This window comes from Pongo abelii, chromosome 10, assembly GCF_028885655.2.
Source record: "Pongo abelii isolate AG06213 chromosome 10, NHGRI_mPonAbe1-v2.0_pri, whole genome shotgun sequence".
Classification (NCBI taxonomy): Eukaryota; Metazoa; Chordata; class Mammalia; order Primates; family Hominidae; genus Pongo; species Pongo abelii.
In genome coordinates, this window is record NC_071995.2 from 110,966,192 (window position 1) to 110,990,765 (window position 24,574).

The 24,574-nt window shown below is 53.0% G+C and overlaps 1 protein-coding gene across 8 annotated transcripts in view; it reads right to left on the reverse strand.

Annotated features, from left to right (window-relative positions):
- Nucleotides 1–329: 329 nt before the first annotated feature.
- The window catches only part of HECTD4 (HECT domain E3 ubiquitin protein ligase 4), a 223,083-nt gene continuing 198,838 nt past the window's right edge, over nucleotides 330–24,574 (reverse strand). For 5 of the 8 annotated variants that reach the window (XM_024256626.3, XM_054527627.2, XM_054527628.2 and 2 more), the window contains exons 63-76: nucleotides 20,674–20,897; nucleotides 20,431–20,582; nucleotides 18,416–18,522; nucleotides 17,564–17,687; nucleotides 12,773–12,963; nucleotides 11,241–11,387; nucleotides 10,459–10,578; nucleotides 9,636–9,791; nucleotides 7,968–8,071; nucleotides 7,470–7,691; nucleotides 4,261–4,427; nucleotides 3,684–3,879; nucleotides 3,184–3,406; nucleotides 330–2,675 (exon numbers count right to left, since the gene is read on the reverse strand). In XM_024256626.3, coding sequence (XP_024112394.2) covers nucleotides 2,539–2,675; nucleotides 3,184–3,406; nucleotides 3,684–3,879; nucleotides 4,261–4,427; nucleotides 7,470–7,691; nucleotides 7,968–8,071; nucleotides 9,636–9,791; nucleotides 10,459–10,578; nucleotides 11,241–11,387; nucleotides 12,773–12,963; nucleotides 17,564–17,687; nucleotides 18,416–18,522; nucleotides 20,431–20,582; nucleotides 20,674–20,897 — 2,270 coding nt within the window. In that variant the 3' untranslated portion in view covers nucleotides 330–2,538. Of the gene's footprint in view, nucleotides 2,676–3,183; nucleotides 3,407–3,683; nucleotides 3,880–4,260; nucleotides 4,428–7,469; nucleotides 7,692–7,967; nucleotides 8,072–8,771; nucleotides 8,946–9,635; nucleotides 9,792–10,458; nucleotides 10,579–11,240; nucleotides 11,388–12,772; nucleotides 12,964–17,563; nucleotides 17,688–18,415; nucleotides 18,523–20,430; nucleotides 20,583–20,673; nucleotides 20,898–24,574 lie in introns of those variants that run through there. The other 3 variants (XM_054527625.2, XM_024256627.3, XR_008512136.1) reach the window with 3 other exon arrangements.

Consider the following 24,574-nt stretch of genomic DNA (forward strand, 5'->3'; position numbering starts at 1 on the left):
AGCAAGTCCTCACCTCTTTCCTGTATGTCCCTTCTGCACAAGGTAGGTCTACATCCACTGCCTGCTCCTGAAGGAGGAGCTGTGTCTAAGAGGGGCCCAGACTCTGCCACGGTAACAATCCGCTTGAGGAACATGCCCACACCAGGCCCAAGCGCATAGACTGGCTGCCAGGACAAAAAGTGGGCAGGGGATGTAGGGTTAGGTTTAGCATTGATTTTGGATTCCCCTGCCTTCGTAATTTCTACATGGAATGCACAGACTGAAGAGTCAGGTTCGGGGAAGGGTAGTTTAAAAGCCTCATGGAGTAAGAATCACGTCAAATGCCAAGAGACCATAATAATTAGAAACACTTTAATTCCTAGCCACTTGGCAGCACTTAAATATCAGAGCCATCCAAGCATGCCAGCCTTTGAACTTGCTCAGCAAGAGTAGATGATCACACAACTCTTAAGGTAAATCAAAATTAGATGAAGGTTATTTATTGGTGTGACTTTTTTCCTTTAGTGAGCTTCCTTTACACAGCATGGTGTAAATAGCATCAGATTGAATGAAAAGTTTGTTAAATGCAACCATAAATAATTATAATAAATATACATCAAGTAACTTTACAGCACACATTTTTTAGGGCCAAGGTTTGGATCTGTCTGGACCTCAATGTGCTCTCGGAGAAGCAGCCATGTTAGCAGCAGATACCTTACAGCTGTCATCTACTCAAGTGATGGCCAACAGAAGCTTCTGAACTCCTCCTGGGGAGGTAGCTGACAAGTCCATTCAAGGGATGAGGACTAAAAAGAACCAAGAATTTAAAGATGTAGGGAGGAAAAACCACTTCTAATAAATCGAAAGGCTCTTTCATTATGCAGAAATGAAAATAAAAGGATCCTTGTTGTCAGGAATACATCCTGGATGTGACCCCCCCACACTCAAAGGAGCTGTGGCCGCTGGGGAGGCAGCGGGCTGACCATCTTCTTTCAAAGCAGGGGAACTGCTTGCGGACACTCACCTCCAGAGGTGACTTGCATCAAATACAACTGATGCAGCTGTCATGATTAACCCTAGCTCGATTTCATCCTTAGGTCAGGGGATCCTTTCTATAATGGTCCTTGATGCATTTCCTAAGAGTTACAGGGAGGAGATGGATGCTAACGGCTCTATCTCTAGAATTCACAATCTTTCCAGCAGGCCAGGGCACATCTTCTTTCTTGGACCAGCATCCACACTCCAAAACCTTCTAGACAGCACTCACTCAAAACTTCCAATATTCACAATATTATACAATAAATACAGCAATGTGATTCTGTGAGAACTGGCAAGGCCCAAAGTGACAGTGTCCAACAAGATGGCCTGTGCTGCTCATGAACAGAGTACCACTGGACAAAGACCTATTTGGGGCAAATATGCACTGGGGCAGTGGGTGAGCCTGGAGGCAGCTCAGCCCTGGCACACACACTTACATGGGGTGATGGGGAGTGCTGGGTGGGGCTGGCCAGAGGGGCAGAAGGACCCCCCTGGAGTCTCCATCTGGACTTGAGTGTCTGGGTCACTAAAGCAGACCCCAAATTGAGCAGAGCACCTCAGTCCACTCTTTTGAAAACGGGGGTGTGGCCCTTTCCCTTGTCCTACATCACTGCAGGGAGGAAGGGCCATTTCTGAGCATTTTGTGCTCCTTTTTTGTGGGGTAGGCTTGAATCATGTGCTTTCCTCTTCAACCAGAGTCTTGGAGGAGGCCCCCACCTGAGCACTGTCCCCCATCTCTGGGTGTCTTCTCACCCCCTGCGGCTGGGATGCACCCAGCTAGGCTCTGTGAACTAAGGTCGGGATGAACCCTTAAGTCTCCTGCTCCCGAGGAGGCCTCAGATGAAAACTGTCAGACCAGGGCCCAAAGAGACAGACGGCAGATAGGGAGGTATGGGAGGGGCAGGGGAACCACTGTGGGCTTTTCCTCAGAAAAACCAAGACCGGGAGCAAGTTCTAAAGCAGGAAGATGAACACATAAAGCTCCCTGTGTGTCTCGCGTGTTTGGGCACTTGGCCCAGCCACCTCTAGGTGGAGGGAGGCCTGCTGGGGCTGCCTCTGGAGCAACTCCAGCTCGAGGCTGGAGGGCAGGGCTGGCCACAGGCTTGTCTGTGGAGGCGCTCTGCTGAAAGCACGGGCGCTCTGTGTGGCCGAGGTCATTGTACCCCCGGCTTCCTGCTAGGTGGTTCTGTGATGGGGAACCAGCTGGGGCCTTATGGCATTAGAATCTGGTGGCCACGAGGGACAATGTTCAAGAAGATCAAATTAGACACAAACTGTCTGGGAACTAAACTATCCTACAAATAGACCACAAACAGGCAGCAAAAGAACCAACCCATCACGAAACGTACAAAGACAAAAGGTTAAGTCTTCCAGGAGGCCCTGGAACGTGGACGAAAGTTCAGAAAAGCAAAATGTTGCCAACTCCTCACGCGGGCCCTGGAGGGACGGGCCGCAGTGGTGGCTTCCCAAGCCGGCAGAGTGGGTGCCTCAGTGACAGCCTAATTCTGGGGCTCCCTCCCATCAGCCACTGAGGGGGTCTTCGCGGTAGTGAATGGCACAACGAAGTTTCTCCAGCATGATTTCCAGAGAGGAGTACTGGGGAAGCTTGATCATGAACATGCAGGTCTCCACGCGGATGTAGCGAGAGTCTGGGGAACCTACGAGAAACCAAGCCAGCATCAGAGGGTTGGGCCCACATCTGTGAGGCTCCCAGGGAAGCTGGGCTGGCCTCTGCTTCCAGGTTGGCCTCCTTGGGTAGCCCCAAGCCAATCCTGGGGCCCAGCAGGAGGGGGATGAGGGCCTGGGAACCTGCGAGATGTTCTTGGGGGGAAAAGGGGAGAGAGCTGCTGGACAGCACATGTGCCAAACTGCTGATGGGTTTGTCTGCCCAGCAAATTGTTTCGTTTTTTTTTTTTTTCTGCATTTAAAGGTTAGAAGATTTGAAGCATTCTGGATTTTCCGCTTCTTTTAAGATATGAGAAAGTATCTAACAGCAGGCCTGTATGGCTGGTTCCTGCCCGGCCCTAATCCTCAATGATGTCTGAGTTTTGGCATGTGGGGCTCCTGTTCATTGTTCTCCCTTCACATGGGGCCTGGAAGCCCCAGTTTCAAACAGAGAAAGGCTAGTGTGTCCCTACTTGGGACATGACCAGGGGAGGGCGGTACCTGCTGTGCCATCTGGGGGGGCGATCTTCATGGGGTATGGGGGAACATGGGCGGTGTCGGGACCCCCATCTTTGCAGGGGCAGGTGAATGGGATGCGCTCCTGGTTGCAGGCAAACTTGATGAACTTGCACAGCTCCTCCTGGGTGAACATCTCCAGCGCCCCCCAGAAGAACTCGATGTGCTGGTCCGTCTCCATCAGCCCCACCTGGTACATGGTGTGGGCCTGGGGAGGAGAGGTCCAGGTGTCAGGAGCCCTGGAGCCCCACCTACCCAGTGCCTCCCTAGCCCTGGAGTCTGCAGGCCAGGCCCAATCCTGGGGCAGGGTGCAACGTGTGGGCTGTGAGCACAGGGAGATGACAACGATGACAATGATACAGGTCTGTGGCAAGGACAGAGCTGAGACAGACCACTGCCGATGCCTGCTGCTGGAGTTGAGGGTGACAGGGAGGCACGCCTGGGGCTCACCACCTCCCCACCCAGCCTGGCCCTGGGGCATCTACCTTGAGGAACTCGAGGTTGATGTAGGGGAGGCCGCAGGTGCGCAGCTCCATCTCCAGCGGGCTGAGTGTGGTCAGCAGCTGCAGGGGGATGATGGAGCCCAGGCCGGCCCGCACGGCCGTCACGCATTCCACATTCTGCAGCTCCCGCAGCCGCAGGCTCCGGATGGCTGCCGCGTAGATGTCCTTGTTCTCCCACCTGCCCGGGTGAGGAGCACAGGTGAGGGAGAACACCGCTGAAGAGGCTGGGTCTGGGGGCCACACCCACTCAGCCGGAGGTCCCGGATCCTCTCTTGGGAGAGGCCTGGGGCCCAGCCGCCCTGGTCATCCCAGTCTTTTCCTGCCTCTGGTGCCACCACCTCAGAGCTGCTGTTTTCTTAGTAAACCCCTTCTGCTGAGGACCCTCTTTCTTGGCACCCACCATCTTGCCTCATCTCCCTCTCCTGGTGAAATCCACCTGTCACCTGACCTAGGTCCTCGTGTCATTGCCCAGGAACAGATGCTGCTGTCATACCCTGGCTGGCTGGCCGGGCCAGCCCCTGCCAGCCCCCGCCAGCCCCTGCCACGCGCACACACTCACGCCACAAGGATGTGCCGGCCCCGGCTGCACAGCTCCACCTCCTCGCCCGTCATGGTCAGGTAGGTGAACCTGCAGCAGGGCTTGTTGGGGCTGTCGGGGCTCTCGGTGGCCAGGTGCTGGGAGGCAATCTCAGCGCACAGGGCCTCCAGCTCGGTCTCATCATTGATCTGGAGGGTGGAGGCAGAGCGAGGCTCATTATGAGGCCATGGGAGGTGGAAGCCTGATCCCCAGGTGGCTGGGTAAACCCCAAGCGCAGCTGGTGGGGTCTACCCTCAGCCGTGTAGATGAGCACGTGACACAGGTTTGGCCAATCAGAACCTGCCATCAGTTCAGGGCCGGGCGTGTGACCCAGGCCAGGCTAAAGAGACCCACATTCCAGGCCTTTTCCCATGTCTGTTTGGAGGCAGCGATCCTCTCTCACTGGCATGGACCGACTATGATGGGAAACCCTTTACTGCTGGAGGCCACCTCTGCCTCTGTGCTGGGAGAGACTGCTTGAGGCTAATTATGTTTTTTTTTTTTTTTTTTTTTTGAGATGGAGTCTTGCTCTTGTTGCCCAGGCTGAAGTGCAATGGCGCAATCTTGGCTCGCTGCAACCTCGCCTCCTGGGTGCAAGCAATTCTCCTGCCTCAGCCTCCCGAGTAGCTGGGACTACAGGCGCCCACCACCATGCTTGGTCAATTTTTGTATTTTTAGTAGAGACTGGGTTTCACTATGTTGGCCAGGCTGGTCTCTAACTCCCGACCTCAGGTGATCTACCTGCCTCAGCCTTCCAAAGCGCTGGGATTACAGGTGTGAGCCACTGCACCCAGACCGCTTTTTCTTTTTTTTTTTTTGAGACAGATTCTCGCTCTGTCAGCTGGAGTGCAGTGGCGCAATCTCAGCTCACTGCAACCTCTGCCTCCTGGGTTCAAGCAATTCTCTGCCTCAGTCTCCCGAGTAGCTGGGATTACAGGCACCTGCCACCATGCCTGGCTAATTTTTGTATTTTTAGTAGAGATGGGGTTTCACCACCTTGGCCAGGCTGGTCTTGAACTCCTGACCTCATGATCCACCTGCCTCAGCCTCCCAAAGTGCTGGGATTACAGGTGTGAGCCACTGCGCCTGTCCTCTTTCTTGTTTTTTTTTAAAGCAATCTGGATCAGAGGCCTGAGACCAATACCAGATGACACTGTTTGAACACCTGGATTTGGCCCTGCCTGAAGTCAAACCCATCATGCTTTTTGTTTTAAGAGCAACTAATTTTTTTTTTTTTTTTTTTTTTTGAGATGGAGTCTTGCTCTGTCGCCCAGGCTGGAGTGCAGTGGCGCAGTATCAGCTCACTGCAAGCTCTGCCTTTCGAGTTCATGCCATTCTCCTGCCTCAGCCTCTCGAGTAGCTGGGACTACAGGCGCCCGCCACCACACCCGGCTAATTTTTTGTATTTTTAGTAGAGATGGGGTTTCACCGTGTTAGCCAGATGGTCTCAATCTCCTGACCTCGTGATCTGCCCGCCTCGGCCTCCCGAAGTGCTGGGATTACAGGCGTGAGCCACCATGCCCGGCCTAAGAGCAACTCATTTTAAACAATTTTTTCTAAAGCTTGTTGGAGTTGGGATTTCTGTCCCTTGCCACCAGACAGCCCTGACTTAGTCCTGTCTGTGGAGGTGTACAGGCTACCGCCTCCCCACATTTGGCGACCAGGATCAGGGTCCAGGGAAAACTGATTCGCACTGTGCCTGCTGGGCTACCAGGGAGATGACAGGGTTGGACCCAAAGGAGACTGACTGCAGCTTGGGGACAGTGACAGGTGGATGGACATTCGGGTCTAAGCCTGGAGTCTCCTTAGTAGCAACCTCCCTACCCCTTCACCGCAGACACTCCACTGATACAAGTCAAGAGCATTTCTTCCTAGTATGCACCCCACAACACCATGTGGTTCTGCATCCCACACCCTCTGGGGCCCTGGCCATCCCTGTAGCCAGAAGCCTCAGCTGGCCTGTCTGCTGGGACCCCGCCTCACATCCCCTGCTGCCCCAGCCTGCGCTGCACCCAGAGCCCCAGGAGGACTCCTCGGAGGAGTGCAGGAGATGCATAAACCCCCAGCCCACTGTGGGTGTTCTTCCACCCTTTAGACAATGCCTTGTCATCCCTGTTTCTACTGAGAAGCCACTGGCATCTGGGACTCTGGCTCTGCTATTGTCTTGCAATGGCTGTCCTGAGTGACCCAGGGGGACAATGGCAGAGACCAGAGACCTGGCCAGGCAGTGCCTCAGTCGGCCATGGCGTATTCTGCTGGCATAGGCAGAAGCAGCTGGCACCACCTTCACCTGAGGCCCAGGAGAGAGCAGCTTCTGCCAGGCCTCAGGCACAACGTCCACTCTCATGGCCTTGAGGGGCGCTGGGTGGGACGTTGCCCTCCACACTCAGCCAGGATGGCTCTCTCAGCTGCAGGGCATGTGGTGCTGGAGAGCCCGGAAGTCAGAGCAGGCAGCCTTGGGCTCCCGGTGGCTCTGCTCCCTGCCAGCTGTGAGGGCCCGGGCAAGTCACCTCCCTTTGGTGAGCCTCACTTTCCTCCTGGCCTTGTGATGATAGAATAAAGCCCTCCGCCCTCCACCACGAAGGAGACAAGCCTGGACACTCCCTGAGGACAGGGCGAGTGCCAGAGCCTGGCTGGCCCGTGACAGGGCCTCAGTGACGGCCACTGAGTGAACGGAGGGACTGTGGACCCCATCTCCCTCCAGAGGGGCACTGGGCAACAGCGCCATGCTGTCAACATCTGTGCGTGGCCTACGCGTGCCCTGGACAGGCAGGCAGGGCTCCATCCTGACGCCTCCCCCTTGGTGGAGCTCAGGTGGTCCCAGGGCTGACTCCTGTGCTCTGAGGTCCTGAAACAACTCTTAACCTTCACCCCTACAGCCGTTCTCCCAGTGCCTGTTCACTCAGCTCCAGGAGCCCTTGCCCGTGGCCAGGCGACGAGCACCAATGTGGGAGGGGAGGGCCAACAGGGCTGGTCATGTCACCTCCAATCTCTGCTGCCAGCAGGGAGGGAGGCCAGAGGCCTCTGTCCCCATGAAACAAGCCTTCCTGGCACATGGCTTACACCCCTAAGGTTCTCTGTGGGATCCCAACCCAGCCTCAGCAGGGAGCTCGGGTCCGCATGGAAGCCTAAGCAAGGTGGCGGGGAGGCCCCGGGCTCTGCAGCCCCCCAGAACTGTGCCTTGCACTCACGCTCTCAAACTTCTTGACGTAATTGTAGGTGAGGATGTCCGCTTCCTGCAGGTCTTGCTCAGGGTCCAAGGGCTCGCCCACCAGCGTCTTCCAGAAGGAGGGCAGGAGGTCCAGGGGTAGCGGGACGTCTGCCCGAATAGCAATCCCCAGCAGCTGCCCCAGGAAGTGCAGCAGCTGCTCCTCCCCGTAGGTGATGGGGCTCGGGGTCAGGATATATTTGCCCTGGAAGCGGAGGTGGGCATGAGGTGACCTGGGCGTGGGCTTCTGTGCCCACCAGGGAACATGTGTTTCAAGCCACCGCACCCTGTGGCAGGCAGGAGAGAAGTGACTACAAGTTCCCAGAGCTTGCCCATCCAGTGTGGCGAGGACCTGTCCCCACAGATTGGGAGGGTTTCTGAAAAGGTTTGGCTTTGATGAGACACACACTGCCCTGCCACCCCAGCCACTGCGCCGGACATGAGCTCGGGGGCGTGGAGCCTCCTCCCGGTCTCTGCCTACCTTGTTCTTATTGACAGCTGAGCTGGGGCACAGCAGCAGCAGCGACAGTGAGGAACTCTGCAGCTCCTTACACACCTGCCACAGGAAGTGGCGGAAAGAGCCGCCTGCAAGACAGACGAGACACGTGGGTACCTGGGGTGTCCCGGCGGGAGGTGACACCGTTCCCTCCCTCTCACCTGCTGGCTGGAGTGGCTACGCCTTCCACGGCCTACCTGCCACTGTGGCAGGGTGGAAAGAAGCCACCCCAGGCCTGGGAGACCTCAGGTCCAATCCTGCTCTCCACTCACTAGTGGGGCCACCCAGGGATACCACGGAGGGCAAGATGTCCCTGAGGCTCAGTCACCTGTCTGTCAAATGGGAGAGTGACCATACCTACCCCAAAGGCCATTCGAAGATTCAGTGAGGTCACCGCAGGTCCCCACACAGGCAACCTCTCACAGCTGCAAGCCTGCCTGAGTTGTGGACTTGTTTGGTCCACGTCTGTCCCTCTGGGCCAGGCTGAGGGCAGGACCACCTGTTTCACTCAGCACTGCCTCCCCCACTGCCCGGGCTCGTGTTTGTCCGATGAATGTGTAAGTGAATGGACAAATGTGTGAATGTGCAAAGGGCAACAGTAACTGCTCATCCTCTCCCGCCGCCATTCAAGATGGGCCTTTGGTTTTGTTGCAAATCTCCTCTGGCCTTCCCTGCGTTCCCTATCGGTACCCTGAGGTCAGGGAGCTCTGAGCACAGCTGTGCCCACACCCTGCTTGGTCAGAGACACAGAAACCCAGTGTGGGGGCAGATGGTGGGCCTGGCCCTCACCTCTGCTTCAAGGAGAAGCAGGAGCATCCTGACTGCTGACGCCTGGAAGGCCAGGGGCCTGGACCCTGGAACCCCAGCTGGCTGCATGACCTTAGGAAGTGACTTGGCTTTGTAGAGTCCCAGTTTCCCTATGTGTAGGATGGGCCAGGGCTGGCACTCTGGGCAGGTTCGCTGCTGTGGGGAGGATAAGGTGTTGAGCGTGAGTCTGAGCTGTCAGTGAACCAGAGCTGTTCTCAGAGAGGCCTAGGAGGCCTGCCCGTAGGATGCCAGAGTCCCCCGTCTGGGAGGCAGCTGCGTTCCCGCGGGGGCAGATCAGAGGAAAGGGGAGAAGGAGGTGGGTAGGGGCTCCCTCCTGCCCGGACAGCCTTTCCCTCCAGTGTGCCCGGCTGTGGAGAAACTAGCTTTCTTCTCCATCTGCAGTGGACACGTTTCCTGAATGTCTGGGGCTAAGCATAAGAGGTCACAAGGGAGCACTTGCTCAGCTGCCAGTCCTCATCCCTGCAGAGTCCGATGGTGCCACCAAGGGCTCCCCAACACCCTGCCTCTCATGGGGCACACACAAGCTTTTAGGCCCACCAACTCCTCAGCCAGGGCCCTTCCCGGGGAGGGGGCCAATCAGCACCGAGGAGGGCCCTGAGCAGAGGTGCCATCCCCAAGCCCAGCAGGGACTGGCTGAGGCTTCCACAGGGGGCTGGTCTGGAGGACACGGGCGTGAGGCCACTCTGGGTGCAGACCTGGCTTCTGCAGCACAGGTGCTGAGGATGTGGCTTCTACTCTTGCAAATGGAGGTCTTGGGCAGCTGGGGCTAAGGCTGGACACTAAACACAGCTCCTCCAGCGGGGAGTCTGGCGGGCCACCACTTACTGGTGCCATGGACCTCCTCGCCAGTGAAGCGGATGTTGAAGGCATATGTGGGGTCACCGCCACTGGCAAGCTTGACGCAGAGCTGAGACGACGGCACTGAGGCCAGCTGCCTGGCAGCCTGACAGAAGTAGGAGTTTTCAGAAGCTCTGATTTCCCCTGGAAAGTGAGATGAGCTGATCAAAGCACCCCGCCGTGGCCGCCCTCTCCCCTCACCTTGAGGAGAGACCCCGGGCCTAGCAGGCCTGTGCCTGTCCCTGGACCCCTGCTCCCTCACTCGGCCCCCTGCACCTTCTCTGCCCTCAGAACACCTTAAAGCCTTCTGTGCCTTAGCTCATGGCTCCCACTTCTGGAACCTGCCCTCCTGGGCCCCCAGTGCTTGGCCCCTTCTCATCTTCTAGAGGCTTCCCTCTGCCTCTTGGGGAGGTCCTCACCCCCCAACTCCTCTCTCGTTTCCTCTGCGCATATCCCTTCTGTCTATACGCTGTGGCAGAGACTCTGGGGAGCCTCCCCAATGCCCTTCTCTCCCTTTCCTTTGATGCTGGAATCCCCATTTTTGGCAGGCACATGGCTGATCAGAGCAAAGCCTGCCCCACCTGACCCCGTGCAGCTGGGCAGGTCCCCGGGAGCCAAGCTCCTTCTGCTATGCCCCTTCCCTGAGCTTCTGAGGCGACCTTCCAGCAGGAAGCCACACAGGGCGCTCCAGCAGAACGACAGGAGGAACCGCCGCACCAGCCCTGAACCCCCTTCTTTTATGTTCCAGAAATCCGCTAGTGTGTTTAGGCACTGCCGTTTTGCATTTTTTGCTCTCCGCAGCCAACCCCACCTCCCACAATTTCCAGTGGGTCCAAGGTGATCTCAGGGGCCGCATGGTCCGCTGTCCTCTGCACAGTGGCATTCAGCACTCGATTCATCACGGTCACCTTCGTGTCATAGAAGATCAGCCCTAAGAAGAGGAACGTGGGAAAGGCTTGGGTGGGGCTTTGTCCCTTTCTTCCCAGTCCCCCCAAGACTCTCCTCGGGTCCCTGGGTGTGGCACTCTCAGGCCCCCTGGTGGCAGTAGAGCAGGGTCCTGACTGTGGAGGGTGGTGTGTCAGCATCCACCCAGCATTTACCCTTTGTCATTCCCAGGAGACATCCAATTTCCAGAAACAATGCAAACAAACTAGAGTTGCAAAATGGAATGTAGAAAATGATACCTATTTTTAATTTAAAAAAAGACAAAAAGCTGTATGTGTGTACACATGTGTCTGTTTATATGTGAAGAGAAAAGTCTGGAAGGATAGAGACTCATCTGTTAACAATGTCACTTCTGGGATGTAGGGATGTGGAGGCCAGATAGTAAACAGACCTTCATATATTTCTAATTAATTTGAAAACCTTACAAATAATTTTATTTTTCAGAGCATATGTTACTTTTATAATTAAAGTAACTTCCCTTGGGTGGGCCTGTTGCTCCAGAGGAGCCCTGCCTGCAAGATGAAAGGTTGGGGTGGGGAGGCATCTTCCTGGGGGGCTGCCCAAGGACCCTGCCCATGGATTCTGGCCCTGGCGTCTTGCAGGTCACCTCTCTCTTCCAGCAGGGCCAGGGTGGGCGCAGGCACTGACCTTTGGCCTCCTTCAGCAGGGCGGCGATGCTGTGGGTGTACATGGGTGTCTGGCGCAGCTCCACCAGGGGCAGGAAGAAGGTCTCCAGTGTGGTGTTGAGGGACTGCAGCAAGGCGAAGCGCAGGCGCAGGCTCTCAATGGGCACATCTGCAGGGCACAGGAGCAGTCAGGCTGAGATCTCGGCCAGATGGCTGAGATGCCTGACTCACAGGCAAACAGGATTGGTGGATTTTTTACCTGGGACCCTGGAGATGCTGTCAGTGAGTGAATGGCCCCCAATGTGCCTGTGCCTATGCCAAGCAGACACAAAGGGCGAGGACCTGGCTGGCCAGATGGAGGTGCTGGCTCTTAAGGAGTCCAAGGCCCCCTCATCTACTTTCAGGGCCATGCCAGGGCTGTGCACTGTATTATTTTTTGACTTACTATTTTGAAATAGTAATATAGGAGGTTGCAAAAATGGCACAAAGAGTCCCGTGTACACTTCTCCCAGTGTCCCCCAATGGTGATGTCATATCAAAACCAGGAAACTGTGCCACTGGCACACTTCTCTTCAGTCCTTCACCCTTCTCACTGCGACAGACGGAAGTCAGAACAACCTCTTGCCCACCTTTACCTCCTTGGCACCCAGGAGAGAGCAAGGGTTCTGCATCTGTTGCTGATGAGGCAAGCGGCTGAGCACAGCCCCTGGGACGAGTGTAATGAGCTGCTCACCAACACCTTGTAAAGGGAGGGCGTCTGCGAACTAACAATTTATTTTTTGTGTGCAATCCTAGCTTTTTTTGGAGATGGAGTTTTGCACTTGTTGCCCAGGCTGGAGTGCAATGGCGCAATCTTGGCTCACCGCAACCTCCGCCTCCCAGGTTCAAGCGATTCTCCTGCCTCAGCCTCCCAAGTAGCTGGGATTACAGGCATGCGCCACCATGCCCGGCTAATTTTGTACTTTTAGTAGAGACAGGGTTTCTCCATGTTGGTCAGGCTAGTCTCGAACTCCCGACCTCAGGTGATCCGCCTGCCTTGGCCTCTCAAAGTGCTGGGATTACAGGCATGAGCCAGCGCGCCTGGCCCAGAGAACAGCTTTCTCTCTTTGGAAACACAGGGGCACCTGAATGGGCCTTCCCGCAATCCTAGCTTTTAACAAAAACATGGTGTTCCCCGTTATGAAGGCTAATGCCTCTACTGCAAGTTAGCAGACTATAGAAGCTTCTCACTCCCCATGGCAGCCTGGCCTCAGTGGGGCCTCCAGGCAGCGGCCTGGGCATCCCCTGCAGCCGTGCATTTCTGTATCTGCTCCCTGGCTTTGTTGTCATTGGCATTAAAAAAGGCCCCAGACTAATTAGGCCACAGTCCTGGCTCCCTGCCTTGCCCTCCCTGTTTTGTCAGCCCCCTCTTCCTTGCACACCTGGCGCGTAGCACTTGTTCATAAGTGTTCGTTTGATGGACGTCTAAATGAATCTAGCCCTTGTAAATGCCCCTTGTCATGGGGCATGCCTGCATCAGGCAGCAGGGGAGGGGATAGGCCCAGGGCCACATACTCAGGAGACAGGCCACTCTGGGGTCAGCAGCATCCGCGGGGTCCAGATACACCTCATGGGGATGGAGCCGTGCGGGTGTGATGGCGAGGTGGCGGCACAGCTGGTTGATGTATTGCACAAGCGCCACGTCCATCTCCAGGGTCCACTTTCTTGAGGCCTTCTGTGCGTGTCGGACATCGATGCAGGCGCACCTGGGGGTGGGGACAGGGGGAGAGGGGCAAAGTGAGGCGGGGCGCACCAGGATGACTGTTGCATTTCTCCTACAGAGCCCTGTCCTCAGCTCCTGGAGCACATTCAGAAGATGGCCTCGCCTTCCAGGTTGTTTCTTGGTACCTGGACAGCTCCTCATGGGGAAACCTCTTTCAAAAGAAGCAAGCCAAGCGTGCCGGTGGAAGTGGGAATGCTGCATCCTTCTGGGAGGTGGCACCATGCACCCACCCATGCCTCACTCCTGTGTGCCGGCAGCAGCGCGTGAGGATGAAGGAGGAGCTCCTAATGGCATCAGCCTGCAGTGTGTCACAAAGCTTTTCTCTCCTTAGAGACAAAGTCTTGCTCTGTTGCCCGGGCTGGAGTGCAGTGGGGTGATCATAGCTCACTGCAGCCTTGAACTTCTGGATTCAAGCGATCCTCCCACCTCAGCCTCCCCAGTAGCTGGGACCACAAGTGCGAGCCACTTCGCTTGCCTAATTTAAAAATTTTAATTTTTTAATTTTTTAATTTTTATTTATTTTTTTTTTGCGATGGACTCTCGCTCTGTTGCCCAGGCTGGAGTGCAGTGGCGCGATCTCAGCTCACTGCAAGCTCTGCCTCCCAGGTTCACGCCATTCTTCTGCCTCAGCCTCCCGACTAACTAGGACTACAGGTGCCTGTCACCACACCCGGCTAATTTTTTTTTTGTATTTTTAGTAGAGACGGGGTTTCACCGTGTTAGCCAGGTTGGTCTCGATCTCCTGACCTCATGATCCGCCCGCCTCAGCCTCCCAAAGTGCTGGGATTACAGCCGTGAGCCAATGCGCCCGGCCAATTTTTAATTTTTTTTGTAGAGATGGGGTCTCGTTGTGTCGCCCAGGCTGTTCTTGAAATCCTGGGCTCAAGCCATCCTCCCGCCTCAGCTCCCAAAGTGCCATGGTTTCTAAAACAAGTTCAGAAAACTTGTCCCTGCCACCATAATGCAAGATCCATTCAGGGATTGACTGTGAGCCTTCAACGATGGTACAAAAGGCTGGCACCAAGCAGTAAAGCATTTCTCAATTCTGAAAATGGATTTTTTAAAAAAGCATGTTTTGGTTGCCATTTTCTTTTCTTTTCTTTTTTTTGAGATGGAGTTTTGCTCTTGTTGCCCAGGCTAGAGTGCAATGGCACAATCTCGGCTCGCCGCAACCCCCGCCTCCCAGGTTCAAGTGATTCTCCTGCCTCAGCCTCCCAAGTAGCTGGCATTACAGGCATGCGCCACCATGCTCGGCTAATTTTTGTATTTTTAGTAGAGACAGGGTTTCACCATGTTGGTCAAGTTGGTCTTGAACTCCTGACCTCAGGTGATCTCCCCGCCTCAGCCTCTCAAAGTGCTGGGATTACCCGTGTGAGCCACCTTGTCTGGCTTTTTTTTTTTTTTTTAAGACAGAGTGTGGCTCTTGTTGCCCAGGCTAGAGTGCAGTGGTGCAGTCTTGGCTCACTGCAACCCTTTGCCTCCTGGGTTCAAGTGATTCTCCTGCCTCAGCTTCCTGAGTAGCTGGGATTACAAGCACCTACCACCACACCTGGCTAGTAGTAGAGACGGGGTTTCACCATGTTGATCAGGTTGGTCTCTAACTCCTGACCTCAGGTGATCCACCCGCCTCGGCCTCCCAAAGTGCTGGGATTACAGGCATGAGCCACCGTGCTCAGCCTTGGTAGCCATTTTCTTTTTCTTTTTTTTTGAGATGGAGTCTCGCTCTGTCGCCCAGGCTGGAGTACAGTGACACAATCTCGGCTCACTGCAACCTCTGCCTCCTGGGTTCAAGCGATTGTCCTGCCTCAGCCTCCTGAGTAGCTAGGACTACAGGCATGTGCCCCATGCCCGGCTAATTTTTGTATTTTTAGTAGAGATGGGGTTTCACCATATTGGCCAGGCTGGTCTCAAGCTCCTGACCTCATGCCTCCGAAAGTGCTGGGATTACAGGTGTGAAGCACTGCGCCCGGCCTGGTAGCCATTTTCATTGATTAATGCCAGATGCACTTGCTGTGGACAAGGCTGAGTAGGGGGGTGTGTGTGTGTGTGAGTAGGGGTGTGTGTGTGTGTGTGTGTGAGTAGGGGTATGTGTGTGTGTGAGTAGGGGCGTGTGTATATGTGTGAGTAGGAGTGTGTGTGTGTATGAGTAGGGGGTGTGTGCGTGTATGTGTGAGTAGGGGGGGTGTGCGTGTATGTGTGAGTAGGGGGTGTGTGTGTACGTGTGAGTAGGGGGTGTGTGTGTATATGTGTGAGTAGGGGTGTGTGTGTGTATGAGTAGGGGTGTGTGTGTGTATGTGTGAGTAGGGGTGTGTGTGTGTGTATGTGTGAGTAGGGGGTGTGTGTATGTGTGAGTAGGGGTGTGTGTGTTTGTATGTGTGAGTAGGGGGGGTGTGTGTGTGTATGTGTGAGTAGGGGTGTGTGTGTGTGTATGTGTGAGTAGGCGGTGTGTGTGTGTATGTGCGAGTAGGGGGGGTGTGTGTATGTGCGAGTAGGGGTGTGTGTGTGAGAGTAGGGGTGTATGTGTGTATGTGTGAGTAGGGGGTGTGTGTGTATGTGTGAGTAGGAGTGTGTGTGTGTATGTGTGAGTAGGGGGTGTGTGTGTGTATGTGTGAGTAGGCGGTGTGTGTGTATGTGTGAGTAGGGGTGTGTGTGTGTGTGAGTACGGGTGTGTGTGTATGTGTGAGTAGGGGTGCGTGTGTGTGTGTGAGTACGGGTGTGTGTGTGTATGTGTGAGTAGAGGGTGCGTGTGTGTGTGTGAGTAGGGGTGTGTGTGTGTATGTGTGAGTAGGGGCTGTGTGTGTGTGAGTGGGGGGTGTGTGTATGTGTGAGTAGGGGCTGTGTGTGTGTGAGTGGGGGGTGTGTGTGTATGTGTGAGGAGGGAGTATGTGTGTATGTGTGAGTAGGGGGTGTGTGTGTGTGTATGTGTGAGTAGGGGGTGTGTGTGTGTGTATATGTGAGTAGGGGGTGTGTATGTCTGAGTAAGGGGGGTGTGTGTATGTGTGAGTAAGGGGTGTGTGTGCATATGTGTGAGTAGGAGGTATGTATGTGTGAGTAGGGTGTGTGTGTGTGTATGTGTGAGTAGGGATGTGTGTATGTGTGAGTAGGGGTGTGTGTGTGTATGTGTGAGCAGGGGGTGTGTGTGTATGTGTGAGTAGGGGGTGTGTGTATGTGTGAGTTGGTGTGTGTGTATGTGTGAGTAGGGGGTGTGTGTGTATGTGTGAGTAGGGGGTGTGTGTGTATGTGTGAGTAGGGGGTGTGTGTGTATGTGTGAGTAGGGGGTGTGTGTATGTGTGAGTAGGGGGTGTGTGTATGTGTGAGTAGGGGAGTGTGTATGTGTGAGTGGGGGTGTGTGTGTATGTGTGAGTAGGGTGTGTGTGTGTGTGTGAGTAGGGGGTGTGTGTGTATGTGTGAGTAGGGTTGTGTGTGTATGTGTGAGTGCGGGTGTGTGTGTATGTGTGAGTAGGGGGTGTGTGTATGTGTGAGTAGGGGTGTGTGTGTGTGTGAGTAGGGGTGTGTGTGTGTGTGAGTGGGGGGTGTGTGTGTGTGAGTAGGGGTGTGTGTGTGTGTGTGAGTAGGGGTGTGTGTGTGTATGTGTGAGTAGGGGTGTGTGTGTGTGAGTAGGGTGTGTGTGTGTGAGTAGGGTGTGTGTGTGTGTGTGAGAGTAGGGGTGTGTGTGTGTGTATGTGTGAGTAGGGGTGTGTGTGTGTGTATGTGTGAGTAGGGGTGTGTGTGTGTGTATGTGTGAGTAGGGGGGGGTGTGTGTGCGCACACGCACGTGAGCCAGAGGCAGGGCAGGGCAGGGTGATTTCTGGAGTGCCTGGGATTCACTTACAGCTAGAAAGGGGAAACCATATTTAGCCCTGGAGCCCTGGCGAGCTGTGGCCTAGCTGTGCCCCTGCCTGGGAAGGAGTGAGGGCAATGGGGACTCGAGGCAAAGTGTGACTCTGAGGACAAGGTTCTTTGGGGTAAGAAATTGTCTGTTATGGGACTGAACTGTGTCCTCCCAGTTCCCGACCAGACACGTATGTTGAAGCCCTAATCCCCAGTGTGACTGCATTTGGAGTCAGGGCCTTTAAAGAGGTGATTCAGGTTAAAAGAGGTCATCAGCGTGGGCTCCTCATCCAACAGGACTGGTATCCTTGTAAGAAGAGGAGATTAGGACACAGATAGGTACTGAGGGAAGACCCCATGTGAGGACCTTGAGAAGGTGGCAGTCTGGAAGCCAAGGAGCGTGGCCCCAGGAGAAACCAGCACTGCTGACACCTTGATTTGGGCCTTCCAGCCTCCAGAACTGAGAGAGAATGCGTTTCTGTTGTTTAAGCCACCCAGTGTGTGGTGTCCTGTCACGGCAGCCCAAGCTGACCAGCCCAGTCTCCAAGTCAGGAGTGTGGAGAAAAAGAACAGGTTTGTTTACAAATGGGTTAGAAAACCCATTTAGCACTTAGGAAAAAACTCAGAAATTATGAAATAACTCAGAAAGCATTATCAGCAGGGGAGATGGATCAGCTCCTCAGAAATTATGCTCTTGGCTGAAAACAATTTCTATGCAAGGTGCCAACTGAGTCGAGGGGTAACCCTCTTACCTCTCAAAATGAAGATCGTAACCACAGGACAAGATCGCCCTCCAGACACTGCGGATGTCTTGCTTGGCTCGGTCAATAACAAATTTGTGAAATCCTTCCAGTGTTAGGTATTTTTCCTCAGGGACTGGTGGAAAGGGTTCAGTGTGAGGAATCTGGTGAGACCTGCACACATCGCGCGCCTCCAACGTGCTCTGCTCACCACAGCCTCTCCCTTACGGCCCAACCCATCTAATTCCCCTCTCCCTCCCATAACTCTGGGAATTGTCATTTGCCATTGTGACCCACTGCGCACAGGATACTCATAAGCCCTCATGTGCCCAGGACCCCGAGGGCTCTGTCTCCCTCAACAGGCTGCAGTTTCCCACATCCCCTCTATGAATCTCTAAAACATCCCCGACTGACAAAGCAATTTTCCAGACAAGAATAGCTTTCTCCAATGCTGCCTGGGCCTTTCTGGAAGCTTGTGTTCACTGCCCCAGCACAGGCCGCTAGCTTAGGCCAGTGCCTTCTAGAAGAAAGCGTCCATGCAGACTTCCCAAGCTTCACTTTTCGGTCACAATCATCTGTTCTTTATCCCGGGCGTGCGGTGTTTCTGGAACTGCTATTTTACCTCCTCAAGTTCATGGCCATCAAAGATGGCATCGAGGGGCGATCCCTGGCCAGGAATATTTCCCAGAATCTCTGGAAATGCTGCCCTGCCTGATACCCCAGGGAACCCAGAGCCCAGAGCAGAGGCCATCCCAATAGGAGAGCGGCCAGTCGGGAAAAGCAGAGGCCTGCTCCTCGGGGGGTGCCTAGTCTCCAGGATGGAAGCAGGTCCCAGCCCACTCCAGGCCCCGTCTGCTCATTCACCTTCTTGTTTTTTGGTAGGTGACTTTTCTGGGTCCTTTTCATCTGGTTTGCTCTTTTCTGGTGATTTTGGCTTCACAGTTGGCTTCTTCTCACTTAAGGCAGTCCTGCTGTAGACCAAAGCACTGGAATTAGACTAATGCACGTTCACACCTCCTCCCGATAGGAAATACACAGCCTCGTACAGTCATTCATTCCTGCTCCCTCCTCCAGCTGAGGGCTTAGGGCTCAGATAGGGTGGGGTTCAAGACTGCCTTTGTTCTGAGTGAGAAAAGTTCACGGAGCAAATTACAAGGACAAATCCGTGCCTTAAAATATGAAAAATCTTGTAGAGACTCTTTTCAAACACTCTTTCTACATATTTTAGAGCTACACTGTTCAATAAGGTAGCTGTTAGCCCGATGTAGCTACCTAAGGTTAATTAAAATGAAATATAATAACAAATTCAGTTTCTGTTCACCCTTGCCACACAGCAAATGCCCTATAGCCGGTTGTGGCTAGGGGCTGCTGTACCCAACAGCATGGATATAGATAGAGCACTGATTTCCACCAGCACAGAAAAGTACTATGGGACAGTGCTGATTGAAAAACACCATTTCTACATAATTAATTAACTTTTAAAAGTTTTTTCTGGTTAAACAATTCCTCTAGAGATTCTTGCTGGGTAATATTTTGCTATCAAGGTTTCATCTCTGTGTACTCGAGAGTCACAGACCCGTATGTAAAGAATATTCTATTAAATTTATATGCATATCCACACATGGAATGTTATGAGGCTATTTTTTAAAAAAGGAATGGGGAATTCTTTTTGTACTGGTCTGAAATGATTTCCAAAATTAGTATTAAATAAAAATGGCAAGGTATGGACATTGTGTATGGTACCCAACACTGGGCATATGTATAGATTTGTTTCTGTATTTATAGAAAGGGTTCTTGCGAAAGGCTACAGAAGTAACCTTGCAGGCTTAGGGAGGAGAACTTCAAGGCTTAAGAATGGTCGGGAGGAAGAGTGGCTTTTCACTGCATCTGCTTTTAAATTTTGTACTATTTTAGTCATTCAAAACTTGAGAAAATAATACATAGGCATAAATCAAAGGTCATGTACTTAAAAGTAGTTGCTATGCATGGGGCAATTTAATTTTTTCCAATAGGCACTATGCATTTTCTTTTTCTTTTTTTTGAGATAGGGTCTCGCTGTCACCAGTGCAGTGGTGTGATCATGGCTCACTGCAGCCTCGACCTCTGGGGCTCAAGCCATCCTCCTGCCTCAGCTTCTTGAGTAGCTTCTTGAGTAGCTGGGACCACAGGTGCATGCCACCACAGTCAGCTAATTTTTATATTGTTTTGTAGAGATGGTGTTTTCCCATGTTGCCCAGGCTGGTCTTGAACTCCCAGGCTTAAGGCATTATGCATTTTCTAATCTTTCTACAATAACTATGCATTATTTGTGTGGCTAAAATAAGTAGGATTAAAGAAAATATACAACACTGTAGATGTTGTCTTCATTTAGATGGGTCGGCTTTCCAGCCTTCATGGTCAGAATCTGACCACACTTGTGGATAAAATGAAACTCTGATGTTCACCTGATGGAGCTGAGGACTGAGAAAGGAGCTCAGCAGAAAGGGCCCAGACACCCACGGGGCGCAGTGGCTCCCGCTTGTAACCTCGGCACTGTGGGAGGCCAGTGCAGGCTGATCGCTTGAGCCCAGGAGTTCGAGACCAGCCTGGCCAACATGGTGAAACCCCATCTCTACAGAAAATTTTAAAAAATTCGTCAGGTGAGGTGTCATGTGCCTGTAGTCCCAGACACTCAGGAGGCTGAGGTGGGAGGATCGCTTGAGCCTGGCTGCAGTGAGCTGTGATCGGGCCACTGCACTCCAGCCTGGGCGACAAAGCATGACAAAAAAAGCCTGACACCAGGCTCCTCCAGAGGAGCTGCCACCCCCCAGGCTCCTGCTCGGAAGCCGCCCCCATATCTGCCCACAGGCCAGGCTGTGCAGGCTCCTTGGGGCACGCACCTGACGCTGTTGAGCACGGCCTTGTCCTTGGTGGGCGGCTTGGTGATGGGCCGCTTGGTGCTCACCACCTTCACGGGGTGCTGCTCCTTCCCAGCCTTGCTGTACTTGCTCTTGTCAAACTTGGGTTTTGGCACACCATACTTCCTCAGGATCTGTGGAGCACAGAGGCAGTGGGGAGGCTCTCAGGTTCGCCCTGCAGGGCACCCGAGGCCCGGCCTGGGTATGGTGGGGACGGGCAGCTACCTGGGTGAGCTGATCCTCCAGCACCTTTTTTGGAGGCCGGACATTGGTGAAGAAGAGGTGGAGGAGGTTGCCTGGGGTCTGGGAGTTGATCTGCTCTTTGCTAAGATAAATGTCAGAGACTCTGATGGGCTTCGCTGGTGTCAGGCTCAGCGTCTGCTCTGAATGGGCACAACTCTTAAATATCTCCGTCAGAACCTCTCTGGCTCCGGGCACCAGCTTCTCCCCTGTTGGATGGAGAGGGGGCAAAACAATTCTGCCGTGAACATGCATTGGGACAAGCCCTGCGAGCATTCTGTTTCCAAACACTGTTTGAAAGGGGCAGTGGATGGACATTAGTGCAAGGAAGAGCTGCCCACCAAAGCCTGGCTCCCTCTCTGGGCACAGCCCAGCACATGCCCAGCCTTCCTTGCCGTAAGGTGCGGCCCTGCAACTGTGGTTACTGTGGGATGTGAGCCACATGGGGGCCAGGCTGCTGTCCTCTGTACTTGGCCCCTACCTGGCTGCTCGGGGACAACAGGACCCTCCCCGAGGGTGGGCACACCTCAGTGCTCACCCTCACTCTTACATCTGCAGGGAATTAACTTCCACTGGACTTGAGCCATTGTCCTCCTGGGGCTATTTATCATAGCAGTTTAGTCTAGAATAATCCCAGAGGATAGATAGCCAGCAGCAAGTATTTTTAGTGGGAAGTACAACTTGTTAAACAGGTGCTCGCATTCTTAGGAAATATTCTTCAAAACTGGCACAATGAGCAGGTGAAAAAGAAAGTTTTCTGAGATACAAAAAAACTGTCTATGAGCACCAGAAAAAATATTTTTTTTGTCCCCAAACAAGCACTTCAGAAGGTGCTCTCACCTTTCCTAAGCGCCAGTCATGAACCCATCTGCATGCTCTCAGGAATCACTCCTTTCTCCAGGCAGCCCAGGCCCCTCATCCCCTCTGGACTGCTCCCTCTCCTGGGGAGTCTGGACTAGGCCAGGCCCAGCTGTGGCAACTCCAGCATATCTGGGCTGAGGGTGGGAGAGGCAGGTGCGTGGAAGAGAGAGGCTGCGCCCTCAGCTGACTCAGCAGAGTCACAAGTTAAAAACCTTCACATGAGGCCAGGTGCGATAGCTCACAGCTGTAATCCCAGCACTTTGGAAGGCTGAGGCAGGTGGGTCACTTGAGGTAAGGAGTTCAAGACCAGCCTGGGCAACATGGTGAAGCAAAATACAAAAATTAGCCAGGTGTGGTGGCGTGTGCCTGTCATCTCAGCTACTCGGGAGGCTAAGGCACGAGAATCACTTGAAACCAGGAGGTGGAGGTTGCAGTGAGACGAGATGGCACCACTGCATTCCAGCCTGGGTGACAGAGTGAGACTCTGTTTCAAAAAAAACAAAAAAACAAAAAAAAAAAACAAAAAAAAGGAAACAAACAACCCTCACATGAGGAGTGTACCTGGCACCATGAGGCAGATCCATGCAGTACCAAAAGACCAGGTACCATATGTGGAAAGTTTGACTGTAAAAGAACCAGGAACTAGAACTAAAATTCAGTATCTAAGTATGAGAAGACTGGGAAAGATAATCATGGCAGAAAGACCTCAGGCTTCCTGTCAAGCAGATCTGACATCGACTTTGGGGGCAGCTGAGAGCCGAGGGGGCAAAACGCACACCTTGACAAGGCTGGGACCAGGGTGAGCCCACCGAGGTCTTTGCTCAATGCCAGGCAAGATTTAAGGAAACGCCAAAAACCTCAGTCATCAAGATAAACAATACTTTACTGCAGTATTTTAATCAGTCAAAATTATTTAGTAGCACTCGTGGGCTAAAAAAAAAAAAAAAAAAAAAAAAAATTGGGCACGGTGGCTCATGCTTGTAGTCCCAGCACTTTGGGAGGCCGAGGCAGGCCTCCGCAGGATCACCTGAGGTCAGGAGTTCAAGTCCAGCCTGGCCAACATGGTGAAAACCCTTCTCTACTAAAAATACAAAAATTTGCCATCATGGTGGTGAGTGCCTGTAGTCCCAGCTACTCAGGAGGCTGAGGTAGAAGAACTGCTTGAACCCGGGAGGCAGAGGTTGCAGTGAGCTGAGATCGCGCCACTGCACTCCAGCCTGGGCGACAGAGTGAGACTCCGTCTCAAAAAAAAAAAAAAATTAATGTAAAAAAACCTCCATGATGAGCAAAATATTTACAGTGCTGTGCTGACCCATATCAGAGCCTGAGGAAGACAAAAAGATCAGTAATGCTGATCCTATCTTTATTTAAAATTTTAACACTTTGCTGATCATGGATACTTTAATTTTGACTTTAAAAAAACTATACTAGAATATTATTTCTCTTACTGACTGAGTTTTTTGGAGCCCCATTAAATTGTGTACCCAAGATCTCACTTACCTCACCCTGATCCTACCTCTGAGGGAACATTTCCAGATTTCATGATTGGGTTAACCATGTTTTTTTTTAAAGATGGGGTCACCCAGGTTGGAGTGCAGTGGCGTGATCTCAGCTCACTGCAGCCTTCAACTCCTGGGCTCAAGTGATCTTCCCACTTTAGCCTCCTGAGTAGCTGGGACTACAGGCATGCGCCACCATGCCCAGCTTATTTTATTTTTTGTAGAGACGAGGTCTCACTATGCTGGCCAGGCTGGTCTGAAATTCCTGGGCTGAAGCAATCCATCTGCCTCGGCTTTCCAAAGTGCTGGGATTACAGGCATGAGCCACCGTGCCCGGCCTGGGGTAATAATTTAAAACAACAAAACCTCTACTCAATAGTACATGTTTTGGCTGGGCGCAGTGGTTCACACCCGTAATCCCAGCACTTTGGGAGGCCAAGGCGGGCAAATCACCTGAGGTCAGGAGTTCGAGACCAGCCTGGCCAACATGGTGAAACCCCGTCTCTACTAAAAATACAAAAATTAGCTGGGTATGGTGGCGTGCACCTGTAATCCCAGCTACTGGAGAGGCTGAGGCAGGGAGAATTGCTTGAACTCGAGAGGTGGAAGTTGCAGTGAGCTGAGATTGCACCACTGCGCTCCAGCCCGGGTGACAGAGCGAGACTCTGTCTTAAAAAAAAAAAGATTACAATTTTATACTTCAAAAACACAGAAGAACATAGCAACTCTAAGATGAAATTTCAAACATTAAAGAATTAGATGAAGGCCAGTGTGGTGACTCACGCCTATAGTCCTAACACTTTGGGAGGCCGAGGCTGGAGGACTGCTTGAGCCTAGGAGTTTGAGACCAGCCTGGGCAACATAGGAAGACCCTCTCTGTACAAATAATAAATAAAATAATTTTTTTTAAAGAAAAGAATTTTAAAAAGAAAAAAATGAATTAAAAAAGGAAAAAAAGAGGAATTTAGAAAAAAAAAGAAATTAGTGGGGAAGCAGAATTTACTCCACAAAAGAGCCACCAGAATGGCAAAGGAGCTGGCAAATGGGACTTCAGCGAAAAAAGGGATGGAACTGTTTCTTTCCCAGGAGTCAGTTTACAAGGGGGAGGCAAGAGCTGTCCTCAAGCATATGACGTAATAATTACCAGCAATGTTCTAGGTGCACAGGACAGAACAAAATAAATATACTTGCACTTGAACCAGGGGAAGCCTGGCTAGACAAAAAGGAAAAAATGACTTGAATACTAGCCCACATTCAAGCCTGTTGCAGGCGGTGCAAAGCCACCCCTGGTAGCCTCTCCAGCTGGAACGCGGCAGGCCTGTGGCAGGGGCTGCCCCCATGGCCTTCAGCGCCCTGACAGCTGGGAGAAGGGGGAACATTTCTTTTCACATCATACAAAGATGCACACAATCAGCCCCCACTGACAAACAATGAAGCCGCTTGTCCCATCTCACCAACACTCTGAATTGTTTTCAAAATCTGCAACCCAGGAGTAGCTGCCAAATTTCTCTTTAATGCAAGATGTT